General features: G+C 39.1%; 2 protein-coding genes and 1 long non-coding RNA gene across 3 annotated transcripts in view; 1 reads left to right on the top strand and 2 right to left on the bottom strand.

The window, feature by feature from the left end:
• Window positions 1-11,369, bottom strand: part of ATP6V1B2 (ATPase H+ transporting V1 subunit B2) — a 21,222-nt gene extending 9,853 nt beyond the window's left edge. The window contains exons 1-3 of the mRNA XM_072399846.1: window positions 11,208-11,369; window positions 855-910; window positions 102-200 (exon numbers count right to left, since the gene is read on the bottom strand). Coding sequence (XP_072255947.1) covers window positions 102-200; window positions 855-910; window positions 11,208-11,334 — 282 coding nt within the window. The 5' untranslated portion in view covers window positions 11,335-11,369. The remainder of the gene's footprint in view (window positions 1-101; window positions 201-854; window positions 911-11,207) is intronic.
• LOC140323095 (uncharacterized) lies at window positions 2,128-10,719 on the bottom strand. The gene is made up of 2 exons (XR_011919300.1): window positions 10,626-10,719; window positions 2,128-10,588 (listed from the first exon to the last, which is right to left on the bottom strand). It is a non-coding gene; the product is annotated as an uncharacterized lncRNA (long non-coding RNA).
• Window positions 11,370-12,414: 1,045 nt separating the features above from the next.
• Window positions 12,415-16,345, top strand: part of LOC140323093 (chromaffin granule amine transporter-like) — a 29,966-nt gene continuing 26,035 nt past the window's right edge. The window contains exons 1-2 of the mRNA XM_072399847.1: window positions 12,415-12,935; window positions 14,373-14,523. The gene's annotated coding sequence lies outside the window, so the exon portion shown is untranslated. The remainder of the gene's footprint in view (window positions 12,936-14,372; window positions 14,524-16,345) is intronic.

Here is a 16,345-nt window from a genome sequence, read left to right on the forward strand (position 1 = left end):
ACACACACACACACACACACAGGGAATCACAATTGATAGCCAAGATTTTTTTGCTTTGTATGTACATTTCCTGATTATCATGAATTACGGGAATGATTTACCTGTACTACGGCTTTAGATCCACTGACTTCCAGCACCTGTCCACTTCTCTTTGTGCCATCAGGCAGAGTCAAGTGCACAATCTCAGAATACTTGGGGAACTAAGATACAAACATGAGTTAGACTGGAAAGTTACAGGCACAAAACAATGTATAGATCAGATAGTCAGACAATATTTGTAACAATTGCACAGGAGAATTATTAAAAGGTAATTCTGCCTTTTTAACCTCACATCAGGATTTATTATTCTTCTTTCCTGTTTCTTACAAGTTCAATTTAATGCTCTTGCATTGGGTACACCTGACCCCCATGATAAAGCTCCAAGCTAACATCTCAGCGCAATGGACAAGAGCCTTGTAAATTGTCCCCTGATCACATTTTGTATTTTTTAATTATTTGTATATAATTTTGAATATGTATTAAATTTGATTACAATGCATATCACTAATTATTTATGTTAATGCACATGTATATATCTCCCTTTTTTGTAAAAATGTGTTTTGCTATTGTAGGTCTTCATTCCTGATGAAGCAGACTGTTCTGCAAAACACGTAGAGCATGTGAACGTCCACCTTTTATGATACAGTACTTAATATATGTTTTATGTATTTTAATGGTTACTGAATAAATATTTTTTTTTTGTTAGTACTTAAATATTGCTAATGCCTCAAAAGTCCCAGGAAAGTCTGGTTTCCTTAACTATCTTTTTTGTATATTCCAGAAGAAAAAAAAAAAATAACCACAGCAGAACTTACCTTGACATTGTCCAGGATAACAAGAGGTCCATTGACTCCAGAAACTGTTCGATAAGCTGAAACAAAGATTAAGAGGTTAATACGAGAAATCAATAATATGACTAATGCCTATTAACATTTTATTTATGGTCAAGTATGCAATTGGGTCTTTCCTACAGAACAATGAAGATGCAAACATAACAGAGCAATGATACCTAGAGCACTTCACATGGGGCAGCACATGTACCCAGTTCCAAGGGCTGGGGGTTTTGCTATGTCAAAATGCATGGGGCACAATAAGCCTTCTAAATTGCACATACCATCTGGTATTCTCAAGTCCTTCTCTAAAATATCCTTCTCCTGTATAGTACGGTCAGAGTATACAAAAAACACTAACATGGAAGGGAATCAGAAAGTCAGCACATATTTCCTTTATTTTTACCAAGGAAGAAAAAAAAGGAGACATCCCCCAAAAGAAACAATTTCATAAAAATAAGTTTTAGCTTGTTTCTCCTACATGGACACTTGTGAACCTTTCAAAACCATTATGACATTTTTTTTTATAGGAGTTCACATCAATGGCAAGTGACATCATTGGAATGTATTCTGTGCACTCATGCTAGTCACATGGTCCATTTTATACAGTGTGTGGCATTGTCTCCTATCAACCAGAAACCTCAATATTGAAAGTCGTTGAGCACTAATGAGTGATTCAGCGCAGTAATTACCTAGAATATGGGACAGAGCTACTAGAAATGATTGCTGTTCTTGGGAGCCAAATCCACATGGTCCAGATTGTCATTATCTATAGTTTACTTGCTGGCTCCAACACAATATACTCATTCAGAAAAATCTGAATTCATTCATTTTCTATATTATATATATATATATATATATATATATATATATATATATATATATATATATATATATACATACAGGAATATTTTCCTGGCAATGTTAGCAGGCCAGTTAGAATTAAAAAAAATCCCACGGTTTCCAAAGCTTGGGACACAAATCCAAAGATGAGAGAACAGCCCCCCACAGCGGTCATACAGAACAATACACAACCTGCGCAGTTTTATCATTCAATATTTGCAAAATTGCAGCTTCTAATAAAGTTCAGTGTTCTCCCCAGCCACTTTGAGCTGGGTGCACCACCCTGCACTTTTCAGTAACTACCCGGCTTTTTTTGAGCGGTTACTGAAGAGTTGGGTCTCAATACAGGGGCTGCCACCCGCCTACAAGTCCACTTCCAAGTTCCACTTGGAACTTCCCACTATGCTTAAAATCATTTTTGGGCTAAACAGTAAAGTTGATGATATCATAAAAGTGTATGTAAATCTAAAAACGTATATTGCACATATTGGTATCAGTGTATATTGCTTTAGGTATAATTTGCCTTTTATGTACTTTTCTGGTAAAAAAAAAAAAAAACATGATCATGGCGGTTCCTCCGCTCTCGGTTTAATTCTGACCACAAAACTTGGAAGTGGATCAATCTTGGCAAGGTCACCCTGGGCTACTGCTTGAAGGCCAGACGTGCCTATTGCCAAGGGATACAACAGAAAATGCTGTGTGGTCATGTCACCACAAAATAAATCTAAAACACATGGGATTTATTTTAAAGGCTGTTTAACAATAATGTCCGTATTGTCCATATTATTGGGGAAGCTTCACAAATGCTGTAGGTTCCTTGTACTAATCCTTGGTATAAGGTGTCAATACTCACCTTCCAGTTGCTTTCTTCAATTGTCACCTACTCTTTCAATGAAGAATACAAGTTGCCATTTAAACACACATTATACCAGTATGGTCCATGGTTATCACCATCAAGGAACAAACCCTGAGAAATGTCATGTATTCATAGAGGGGAAACAGAAAGCAGCTGCAAAAAATGCTCTAAAATGCAAATAATTTTGTCTTTAAGCTTATATTCTTGTGCATATAAGATTTTAAACTAAGAGCTAGAAGAGCAGCAATGTAAACCAATAGTCCTTACCACATTATACACTGCCCATGGTAATACTATGCTTATGTTCATGCACTATGACTGTCAGCTTAGGGCAACACATTACAATTTAAAGAGCCCCTTAAGGTTTAAACTGCATATAGAGTAAATAAAAGGGGCAGAAGTAAACCATTGCTAAGGTATCATTTTACATGCATGGTAGTTGGGTAGGGTGGGGTATTTGGAATCAGAGCTGGGTTTACCTGTTCATCAGTAGCAACTGCTGCCTCTACTACACACCACATCCAGGAACACCAAGTATCAAAATCATTAAACCCTATGGCATAGTATGCACGTTCTAGTTTTACCTGATCTCTGTAGAAGAATGCTAAATGTTCCCTCTTCTTTCTGTCCATGTTTTATGTTGCAAGATGACATGTATATGAGGAATGTGAGACTCCGTGTACAGTGTGTTCTGAACAGTCTTCCTATAGTTATATGATGAGGTTTCAGAAAATCTAGAGAAGAGTGCTAAATCCATTACCTCTATTGTAAGTCAGGCCACCTACTCCGATATATATATATTAATGGTTATCAAAGAAAGAGGAATGCCAGGGTATTTTTGGTGCGGCAATGTATTGAATAAAAATTCAAGTGTGCCAATAGCTACAGTTTCAACATATCGAGTGATATTGGTCTGCCCCACTACACAATATAGGGGGATGGACCCATGAACTAGACAACACATTTCTAATGAAATGATAACAGATGAGCGTCTCGTGTTCTGATGCGCTTGGCCTATTTGGGCTTCCTCAGGGGACTTGGAGGAAAGCATTTGTTCAGTAACTGCATGTAAGTATATTGTATACATACATATAATTATACCTAAATCATATGTTGCAGTGTAAGGTAAAGGTAACGATAGTAGTAAAACAATACAGGTTGAACTGGGAGTATAAAGGGTCTGGGTATCACAATATTCATGTGTACAAAAGTGCAAAATAAGTACAGATACATAATCCGATGTCAATAACCTAAATGGCAAAATTGTAAAATGTGATGTTCATAACAAAAATGAGCGTGGAATCAGTCCACAAGCAAGCACTAAATAATGCATCTATACTGAGATGTAGAATAATAAACATATGATAAGGTGTAGAGCCATAGTGATAAATGTATATGTGTCATGTATCTGCTTCTTTACAAAGATTATTACACTACATAATTACTCTACTTCATTTATTCAGTAAGACTGCAATTCATAAGCCTTAAAATTTCACAATCCCATAGCAATCAGATTTCACCATGGACTGGAGAAATTTGCAGTCATAATTGGAAATAGTAAGGAAGGAATGATTTGTCCCCATTAGGGTTATTGTCTTACTTTGTCTTGGCAGCCACAAAGTAAGAGTACTCTTCTTAAAAAAACACAAAGCGGTTCTATAAATGTTGGTGGGTACTATTACTGTTCTGAAAAACATGCAGGAGACATGACAAAATAAAGCCCAATTCAACTTTAAAATCTAACTGCAGGGAATGAAAATCTTGGTACTTGCACCAATATCAGGCTGTTGATTGCAAGACAACAAGGAACTGTAGCGTTTCGCAATACATATTTTGCATTACACAAAGCTAGGCAAAACATCCCCATATTAGTTACACCGTGCATGTTTCTTTATGGATTGCTGCTTTATTTTGAGCCCAAAAACAGATCACAATGTACTATCGCTCCTTAGAATAACTCAAATATTAAGCAGGCAAAAACAGGGTAATAGTAAGGCATCTGTGGAGAAGAGTTTGAGGTAGAAGTGAAAATGATAAAATACCGATTCATAGGAAACAAAGGGATGAGACCAAAGTTCTCCCCAAAAAAAAAATTCTTCATCTTAACCAAACCATGTTCACTAGATGCTTAGCAGGTTTTTATAATGCACTGGTAAGCCACAAAATTAAAGCTGATCTTCAGGAAAGTAAAATTCCCATTGGAGTGAAGCTACTACCACACTGCAAAAGTTAAATGCTTGATTTTGTCTAGGTCAAAGTAAAAAGGACAATTACTAACCTAACCCTGACTTCCCCAATTGCTATGCCTAGTCCACTACCCCAATGCCCCAGGTTATGGAAGGCCCCCAAGCATTCCCCACTTACAATAAAAGCTACTGGTCATGATTTGTGGAGGTGACATCAAAACCTGTGATCACAGTTTAGAGAAGAGATAGAGGAGAATGCAGGAGTGCGACTAGGATTCATAAGTCTAACATTTTTTACCCCCCAGACAAAAATGAGCAGTGTAGGAACAGCTTCAGTAAGAAGTGTAGTTTTCCTTATTCCAAGTGAGGCTTTAAAACCACCGACATAATATTAAGTGGGTGCCATTTGTCCTACCAAAACTGCCAATACTTATGGAGACCTTTGAAGGTCTCTTGTGGTATTTGGCACCAAAATGTTAGCGGCAGAATGTTTAGGTCACACGGCTTCCACTGGTCGGCCTTCACTCCATAATGCATCCTGCTTTTCATGTCAGGCATTACGATTACAGCAATTTGTGATACAGCAACTCTTCTGTGGCATTGCATCACATGACCTGGCATTCATGAGTTTAGGGGCTTATGACCATGTTGCCAAGACCCCCAGAGAGCCCAAGCACATGCACCTATTGCTTGTCCTGCCTTCTGCAATCTGAGCATGGCTATTATGCAATATTACAGGGGCTGGTATATAAATGCCATGTTCACAAACAGTGGAGCATAACCATAGAGTTGACCATAAGGCACAAATGATGTCTCTTTTTTTTCCAACTTATTAGTTATATATTTGCATCAAATGTATTTTCAATGAAACGGAAAGTGCTGATAGTCACGGGCCAAAGATACATCTGTGTGGAATGTGTTGGTGGGCTTTGAAGTGTATCATCCTCAGGAAAAGGAAGGGATGAGACCAAAGTTCTCCTTTCCATAGACAATCATTTGCAAAAGACCAGCTGCACGCCTCCTCCTTTGCAGAGATTTTATTTCCTCTTCTCTTAAAGTTGTGTCACTCTGAACTGAAATCTTCATTTTTCCAGGAAGCAAACTGTCACGGGACAGTGACACAACAAATCTTTATGAACCATACAACCTGCCTGGTAATTCCATTCATTTCAGAGTGATTAGTTACTGATCTGCAGAATAAACCATATTTATCTGTTCACAAAGTTATACATACATATAGAGGGGACAAACGCTGCTTTAAACTTAAGAAAAAACTGAAGCATGAGCACAAACCAGAGCAGAATTAGTCTAGTATGTGTTCTTGTAGGAGTAGTCCCAGGATTCCATTCTCCCCATTGACATGCTGCTGGCTGACATGGCGGCTGGGACAATTTTCATTGTAAGTCATATCAGAAGAAAAGATGGTTTGTGGTGACTAGCTGCTTTTTTTACACTGAATATATCATTTTCTTTATTATCTCATAGCTCCTCCACATGCAAAAAGTTGTGTAATTTTACCATCTGTAACAAAAGCTACAAGACTGCAGGTAAGGTAACCGGTGCACCAAATCTAGGCCACTCTATCCAGGCTCCAATGTCATCTCTTCTAATGCAATACCAATAAACGTGTAGAGGGATTATCATATCCCAGGGTGGTGAATGCCAGGGGACCATGAGATAAGGCAAGTAAAAGCTTGGTATTCCTCTAGACTTCAGGCTTTGCTCACACTGAGGTGCTTTATGTGCATTATACTGCAATGTACTGCCATCCGCATTGCTGTCCATAGAGACACTGACCCTTTTCAGTATATTGGGGCAGTGCGGAAAAATGGGCAGATATTTTTAGCTGTCAGTGCACTGCATCACATGAGTGCAATGCTGAACCCAGACGTTTTTTAAAGCTAGGTGGTAAAATTGGAGGCGGGTGACCGTCCCTGTATTCCAACCAAACTCTTCAGTAACCACCCAAAAACAGGCAGGTGGTTACTGAAAAGTGCCGGGTAGGGAACCCTGCTAAAAGGGACTGGAGAGAATCATAGAAGGTCAGCTCTTCTGGGCAGTGTCCTGGCTTCCTCCTGTGGTGTTGTATCTGGTCATTTGTAACCCCTATTTAATGAACAGCGCAGCATAATACATTAGTGCTTTATAAATACAGTTTAATAATAATAATGTCTTTCATTCTTTCTTCTTTCTGAAGATCAGAAGCTATATAAGGGCATCGTACAAAGGAACATCTAACACTTGTAGTATGTATACTGTTCACCAGGAGGGAATGGATAATTTTGGCATTTTCTCCCCGCAAATCTTTTGAAACAAATGCTGTCTCTTGGAGGTGACATTTCTAAAATTTTACGGCTTGATAGAAAATCCCTTCACTACTCAGATAAAACTGATTTTTCAGAAGAACAATTCTACTTTGCATATGTCAAACCAGACCACAGCAGGCAGATGCTGGAGTCTTCTGAATCTGACCAGGGCAAGTAGATGTTGGAGTAAACTAAATCTGACCAGGGCCAGGCAGATGCCGTTGTCACCTACAAGACCTGATCATCAAGCTGGAATTTCTGCTGACAGTAGGAGAGCCAACGCCAACATTGTTGTCAGGTCAAGAATATCAATACAGAGGTTCACATACTACACACATGTATACGTGTCAGGGATAAACAAAATTAAATCTATATATATTACATCTAGATTTTTGCAAGAGAACTTAGATTGTAAGCTCTTCAGGGTCCTCTGTTCTTCCTGTGGCATTGTTTGTATTTGTCTGTCATTTGCAACCCCTATTTAATGTACAACGCTGCGTGATATGCTGGCACTTTTTTAAATACAGTATTATAATGCCAAACATTGCTATATCTATGTATCAATGTAAGTGTATTGTACAAAGTGTGAACAAAGCCTAAAGGAACATTTAACACTTGTAGTACGTATATTGTCTGGCATTTCCCCCCCTGAAAATTCAATGAAGCAGTTACTGTCCCTATGAGGTGCCGATGTAAATTGAGATGCTGGTTGTGCAGCTAAAGTCTTGGCCAAGATTTATATAGCAGTATCTCAACAGTTCAAAGGGCTAAATGCGACCCACCAATCACTATACTAGTTAATTTTTTTAGAGAACATCTGCTTTGCCTAATATTTTTTTTTGAAGCAGCAAGACATCTTTAAAATGTAACCATACTTGGTAAGAGGAAGTAAAGCTCCACTTACAAAAATTTAGAACCAGGCTGGTTATTACTGTAGAAAGCAACAGGCGATGTCCCCTCTCCAATACTCATTCTTACCCATCTGGTGAACCGCCAATTGCTGAGCATGCTCATTGATGGTTATTTAGTGTATTTATATAGCACCAACATATTACGCAGCACTGTACATTAAATAGGGGTTGCAAATGACAGACACAGGAGGAGAGGACCCTGCCCTGAAGAGCTTACAATCTCAGCCAGGATACCTGGCAATCCCTGTACTTGCTGGGACTGAATGAACCCATCCCAGCCAATCAAGGAGGCATCTGGTATGAAGGTGGTGGCACCCTGCAACAGAACGGGGACAAGTATAGCAAGGTTTAGTTCTGATGTAGGTATAAAACACATGGATGAAGATGTCTTATAAGGAAGCTTCTGCATTTTTTATTCAGCAGTATTCCCATATTCTAGCCCCTGAAGAATATGATGAATTGGCTCATTGACAAACCCACATGTACAGGTTGACATTCGAAAATCCGGCCATCTATAACACGGTTCCTTCAGATTTCAGGCATGGATTTCAGAGGGCATTTCCAAATTCAACGCGTTGACGCACCACTGATTTCTGGAGGCGCCGTTTATGTTTTGATGGCGCTGTACTCCAGAATCGGTTGTTGGGTCTTGCTTGCACATGCTAACAATGCTGCTCATTCCTTTTCATTTTATCATTTGCTGCTGTATAGCCCCATTATGGACTCGGCAAAGAAAAGAGGTGGTGTAAAACCTAAATATTGTGTGTTATTGATTGCAGAGAAAGTCATTTTCTGTAAAATATATACAGCTATATAAGCATAGAAAAAATTAGGCATTTTCAAAAATCCAGCACTGCTCAGGTCCGGAGGTTGCCGGATTTTTGAAAGTCAACCTGTAGTAGTTGGGGGCACAAATTTGTGTACTGGTATCGCCAAACACAGCCTTATCCCAGAGGAATAATACTATGTAACATGTCTGAGTTACTATTATCTAAGAATAACCAGCCACATGATAATTCAGTGGTGTAGCCATGCACAGCCAACAGTAGCATGCACTGGTATTCTGCCATAGTTTCCAGCCAACACTGGTGACACAATCACAATCCTGCAACTTTGTGTGACTATTCAATGTTTACACAACAAATTCTAAATAACAAATGAGGAGAATCCAAACACAATGTAGCTAAATGGTGCAGACTGTCAACATGCCAGGGATTCCGTAATAAATACATAGAAATGGCTTCATCAGGTTTAAAGATCTGGAGGTGCACAGAGTTCAGAAAGGTCAAAGGCAGAGTGGCTGCTTTATATGAAGCGTATTTAATGTACAGCGCTGCGTAATATGTTGGCACTATATAAATCCTGTTTAATAATATTAATAAAAATAAAGCCATTAGATTTGCAGCAGATAGAGTCTGCTATTCTTCTGCAGCAAGTGTAGGGGTATAATATTGTATGTAAAGGTGGAACTGCATAGGGATGTCTGTCTGCAACAGAGAAATCTAAATGATTCTTGTCATTATTCTTGTCAGCTTCCTATACCAGAACATAGCTAGGATTTCACAATATGTGGTGCAGGAACGCAGACATCTGGGGAGGAGGATGGGAATACAGGGGGAGGCGGGTGTTAGTCACATGATGGGAAGACATGTGATGCATGCTATCACATGACATAAGATGGTTCCTTATTCTCCATACATTCCCATTTAATAGAAAAGCCTCTGAAGCTGTGAAGTTTGGCTGCCGCATGCCAGATCACACAGCTTGTTGGAATGTAACCAAGCAAATGTATAAACACACAACACAGAGCTGATACATTTTATGACTGCAAACACTCTGCAATAGACAATGCCGGAGGCAAATATATATTATGACAAAACAGCAGGACAAGAGGCACAATGTTATCATAAAAACATTGTATAAAGAAACAATGCTAATCACAATTCTAATGTTAATTATGGACATGAGAGGTGCAGGAGATCAGACTGAGAACATACAATGCAAGTCTGATCTATGTTATTAATTAATATTAAACAGGATTTATATTACGCAGCGCTGTACATTAAATAGAGGCTGCAAATGACTGACAGATACAGACAGTGACACAGGAGGGGGAGAGCTGACAATCTATAAGCGCTTTAATAAATATTATTATTATAGGCAATACAGCAACACAGGCAGATGGTAGCAGTACCCTGCAGATGATGAATGGAGATCAAACCATGTGTTACGACTGGCTGGCCTGATGTTCCCCTCCTTACCACATTCACATGAACTCGTCACCTCCACCCAGCCAGAAGGGAACAACCAGGTCACATGACTGTCAGCCTTCTCCACTGGGCAGATTTAGCACAACAAATTGGTTCTAAAATGGGACAGAATGCTGAAATATCCCTATACTGCTACTCAGATAAAACTGGGATCTTTCAGAACAATTCTAAGTCTAAAGTGTCAAGCCTGTTGTGTGCCTGGAGTCTGATCATGCTGGGCCAATACCAGAGCCACCTACACCCGACCAGAACCAGGTCAATACCAGTGCTGTCTACACTCGACCAGGGACTGGGCCAATACCAGAGACGTCTACACGCGACCAGAACCAGGTCAATACCTAAGCCACCTACACCCGACCAGAACCAGGCCAATAACTGAGCAACCCACACCCAACCAAACACCGGGCCAATACCGGAGTCACCTACATGCGACCAGAACCAGGTCAGTACAGGAGCCACCAACATGTGACCAGAACCACATGTGACCAGAACCAGGTCAGTACAGGAGCCACCTACACCCGACCACAGCAGGCCAATACCAGGGCCAGGCAGATGTGTTGTCACATACATCAGCCAATCATCAATCTGTAAATTGTGCTGATGTTGCAGAGGAGACCCCGCCATGATTGTTGTCAGGGCAGGAATATTAATGCCGAGCATTCTGTACTACAAATATGTGTCAGGAATAAAGAAAAATACAATTCTATGAGCGAGAGAAGAATTCTGGACATTCCCAGATCCCTGACAACTTCCATATATTCATCTGCAATTCCTAGTCAAATAATCCTGCAGATCTCATTACCTACATAAATGTTATGTAATGTATATAAATATATGTAATGTTATGTTTAATACTATACAGGCCTCCTGCACCTAAAGACCATATATCATCTACATAGAACAGCATCCAATGACAACACACCGGGAACCCCCAGCCACACTCCGCCTCACAGGCCCCGCACTTACTGAGCCTTGGCTGGGACAGGTAGTCTCGGCTGACGGCCTGGACATGCTCCCTGGCAGCGGGCACTGCGGGGTTTCCGGGGCCGCCCCTGAGCCCGGTATCTGCGCCTCTCATCACTCTCACCGCCATCTTCCCTTCAGCTGTGACTGTAGCCTGGACCTGCGCCGACACGCACTCTTATAACTTACGTGACGTCAGTACGCACGAACAGACGTACGTCAAGGCTGGACTTTTGAGAAGGCGGTGTTTTGCGTTCCAGGTGCAGCTCTACCTGCCCGGGGTGGGGTGGAGGAGGGCAGACATAGCTTGTACTACCAGAGTGAAAGATACCGGTATTGCCGCTCTGAAATGAATCCAAGACACGAAACGTGTGGTGTACAAGGCATGACAGCCGTACTCCTATACACTCACTTCTTGTGGCTTCATGGGAGTAGTAAGATGGCTGACTTCCGGTTTGTGGCTAAGGCTGTTGTCCTTGGTGCTGAAAGAGAATCTCATTATCCAGGCGACCCTGAGACAAAATGAATGACATTCACGCAATTTTCATCAATATTATTGTCATTAATGACCCCAAAACCATTCACCATAATAATGACCAGTATATTAATAGCAGCACACGGTACAGTGCGGCCACTGTTTTTACTGTTACTTACGCCAGAGTTTTATGTACCATTATCAGATGTACCTATCACCCTGTATGCTGTGTTTACGAGATGTTTTGATGTATAAGCCTGGTTGTCTTTGCATTTTGTGAAAATGTTCAATAAAAATTCAGTTTAAAAAAAAATAATACCAGCGCACATAATGCAAACTATGTCAATGCTTTTTTTATTACGTAATCTTTAAAAAGCAGTGAATCTAACATTCACCTAACATTCTTTGGGGGAGAATCAATCACAGCCATTAAAAACGCTTGGAAGATTCTCTAACAGAGAATTAAATATTATGATTACATACTTACAGTAGTAGGTCATGTTGAAAAAAGACATAAGTCCATCTTTTTTAAATGTTTTTTTATTTGTGTTCTAAGTGTTAGTGTTCTAAGAAGAAATGTGCACCAGTAGCAGCTTCTATTATTCCCTCATTGCAGATTCGTTTAAAGAAAATGAAAACGGGCTCAGGTTATAAAGCAGCAATATAGGCTTTGCTTTTTAAATTTTAGGAGACAAAAAGGAAAGGAAGAATGAAAGGGAAGAAAATGCGAAAACTAGGTTTTCTTTGTAAAGGCAACACTTGGACATCACAGGCATCCAGTGGATCAATGTATCTGCTCTCATTGGACCTGATTTGTTAAAGTTCTCCAAGGCTGGAGAGGATACACTTTCATCAGTGAAGCTGGGTGATTCAGCAACCTTGTATGGACCCAGTTCAGGATTTAAACCATTTGCTAGCAAATAGCAAATGACTTTGAAGAAATCCATTTAAGGTTTGTTGGTTCTCCCAGTGTATCAATTCCAGCCTTGGAGAGCTTTAATAAATCAGTCCCATTGTGTATATTATACAACTGTTTTTTTTTTCTTTTAACCTAATATAACTCATCTTTTTTCCTTTTCTTTAATTAAATTTCAGTGCTTCTGATCATTTGCAGACTCCTTGCAGCCACTTATACCTATGTCCTCGCTCTATCGGAAGCTTCATGGCAATGGGGATAATGGAAGAACATCAAAATGGCCCGTTGAAGAGAAACAAGGGACCCCCCATACCATAAAGTGCCTAAACAAGATCACCCAGTATGTTGTCTAACATCATTAATATAGTAATGGGGGGTCTGTACAAAAGCTTGGTCTGTAATAGCTAGTGTGTGCACATGACGGCTCAGTAAGATCTGTAAATCTGCTTACTATGTGCTCACTCCTGTGTTTTCTTCTATGGCTTAAAATGCAGTGAAGCCGTTCAAAGCTGGAGAGAAGAAGTTCTCTCTTGAACAGACAGAAAAAATTCTTATGTCTTCTTCATCACACTCTAGGAATGAGAAATAAACCAGTTCATACAGAACCATCTGTCAGGATTACTGCACAACACCAGGGCATTTCATTTAATTATAAGCTTTATTCCATTTACTGTTTTATATATTTTAAAAACTAGACATACTGAAAATAGGGTAGGAGCAATGACCCACATCAGTCTGGGGCTTCAAAAATGTACTATAACTCTGCCATCTCCCCCACTGTTTTATACTTTGGGACATTTGCTATTTTATGGCAGAATGGATTGAGGGAAATGGGGCCTCCCATGATAACCGAAAATTCTATATTGTCATAGTAAATCATCACTATAACAATGTGCCTGGAATACTGGGCCTGATATATTAAAGCTCTCCAAGGCTGGAAAGAATACACTTTCATCAGTGAAGCTGGGTGATTTAGCAAACCTGCAATGGATTTCTGCAAAGTAATTTGCTTTTTGCTAGCAAATGTTTTGAATCCTGCACCAGGTCCATTCCAGGGTTGCTGAAACACCAGTCTATAGGAGCTTTAATAAATCAGGTTCACTGACCCATGATAGTGAATACAACTCAAGAATTACAATAATGGTCACCATCAGGTCAACCAAAATAATGGGAGAATGAAGTGTTTTGCTCATGGATCATGGATTTTGGGTTTACTACTTTCTGCCTTCTATGTCCCTCAGTTTGTATCTTATGTAATGGGCTCACAGTTTACACAGGAACTCACGAGAGGTGGGAGACGAAGTAACCAAACTAAATTTTATAGAAAAAGTTGATTTGCTCACAAATAAATGCTGCTGATAATTCTTATATCAGTGGTTTTCACTGATGTAAACTCCAGTGACATATTCTTCATCCATTGCAGTAGTTTTTGCTCAGGGTTGTAAGTGGTTTAAAATTGAACCCATACAGGACAAAGTAACAGTTTTTCTTTAATTCCCCTGCCCAGCACCAAATTTTCACAATCCATTTTACTCTCCCATTCACTCTCAGGTTCAGGCAGAGCACCTCTAATATAAATAAGTCAGTTTTTGGAATGGTGCAAAAACTATAGAGGTTCCAAAACCAAAATGTAACTATTATTAGTCTGCACACCCTAAAGCTGCTTAAAGGTGACTGGCTGCCATATACTGTGGCAGAGCTGAGCTCATTTGCTTTATTACTAAATAACCAGACTTATGTGTAATGTCTTCCTATGTAAAACTATACTTTATTTTAGATAGAATATGGAAGATTTTGAACATCTATCAGGTTTTTCTTGCTGCATCTCTGCATTGCTGAGGAAATTGGTTCTCAATATCAATCCAGTTGATCATTGTCTGCAGTGGGAAAGTGGCAAGACCAATCAATTCCAGCAACAAGAGGTGAAGGTAAATATTTCAGTGACAACACTTCTTCTGATGGCAAACATGCAACAAAAGACATCCCTTGCTTTGGAGAAATATTGCTGTTTGTTTGTTTGTTTCTATGATTTGTTTTCATTAAAAGGGACTTTAAAGGTACCAATATTATAATAAAAAGATTATATTATTAATAATAATAATAATATTAATAATACTGTTTAATATTAATATTAAACAGTATTTATATAGCGCTAACATATTATGCAGCACTGTTCAATAAATAGGGGTTGCAGATGACAAAGAGTGGCACAGGAGGAGGAGAGGACCCTGCACAGAAAAGCTCACAATCTAAGATGTAGGGAAGCAGCACACAATACACTTAAATATTCTTCATCTATTTTACATATTATTTATCTATTTCACATCCAACATGGTATAAATTTTTACCCTAATAAGATATCAAAAATCTCCTGCCCTCTTCATAAAATTCAAACTATCCCACCAATATTTGTAGGAGGATAGGACCACTTCTCAACAAATTTCTCAGATAATGGGCCTGGTTTATGAAAGCTCTAGAGGATACACTTTCATCAGTGAAACTGAGCGCCCCCTCTGTCCACCCAAGGTGTCCATGATGTCTGTAATGGTACGTTTAAATTTACCTATTTCCTAATGACAAAATCTAAGTTGTATTTATATTGGGGATGTGCTAACTATGACATCAGCTAGTTCAATTAATTACCAACTTATCAGAGGATTCAAACAACATTCATCTAAAATTTATACAATTCTTGGTTTAAAAAAATGTGTAAATCCTCAAAGTTTTGTAAATCTTATGAAAAAAAATTAAATAACATTTTTTAATGTAAATATCTAGAATTTGGGAGAGGAGGGAATTCCCCTGGTATGCAAAAAATGAAGACCACAAATGTTTACATTAAACTACAGTCTGCCCATACAAGCTGGAGAACAAGTCCTGTTTACTAATGTTGTGTACAGAAACAAGATTTCAGACTTGGGCAGTAGAATCCTGCAGATTTTGTTTGACAAAAAACACAGATCTTATCATATGCCCCCAGGAAAATGCAAACCTTCCCTGTTTGAGGTTTAACAAACAATAATTTTAACATTCTGTTCAGGTACAATTTCTGTAACATAACTGGAAACTGTCTGCAATTGCAAAGATTTGTACAGATGTCTGTATATATGAATTAACTGGTAATAAACCGTTGTTGGAAATATATATTATCTTAGGAATCCACTACTAGCACCCCCAAAATGTCAAATCCATTTACAATTATGTCAGACACTGTGAAAAATCAATTTGTTAGAAGGATTGATATTCAGTTTAACTTTATATTACCCAAAATTGTTAAACATGTAATTGAAAAATAACATTTTTTACTTTAAATGTGTAGCCTTCATTAAAATATTTTAAATAATAGTAATTATAATTAAAATAATTCCTGGTGACACTGCCAGGCAGGCGGCTAATGACAACCTTTGACACTGACATATACACACCACCTGCCTCTTTGCAGCATCCCGCTCCAGCTGATTGTATTTATTGTGCCATACCAAATTGTGAATTGAGGAACGGCTGTCCAGATCTTTCTGTACTGGCATAATCCTCGCCTTATGCTGAAGTGTCCAACCTCCCTCCTTATTATTACCATGCAGAAGAGGCGGACAGGCTGTGGAAAGGACTGGGACCTCAGCGCACCACCTAGTCTGTCCCTCCTTTTCTATTATATCCCCCTAGCCTACCCTTATAACTATTACACCCACCTAGTCTATCCCACCTTTACTTTTATAGCCCCCTAGCCTACCCTTATAACTATTACACCCA

This window comes from Pyxicephalus adspersus, chromosome 2, assembly GCF_032062135.1.
Source record: "Pyxicephalus adspersus chromosome 2, UCB_Pads_2.0, whole genome shotgun sequence".
Classification (NCBI taxonomy): Eukaryota; Metazoa; Chordata; class Amphibia; order Anura; family Pyxicephalidae; genus Pyxicephalus; species Pyxicephalus adspersus.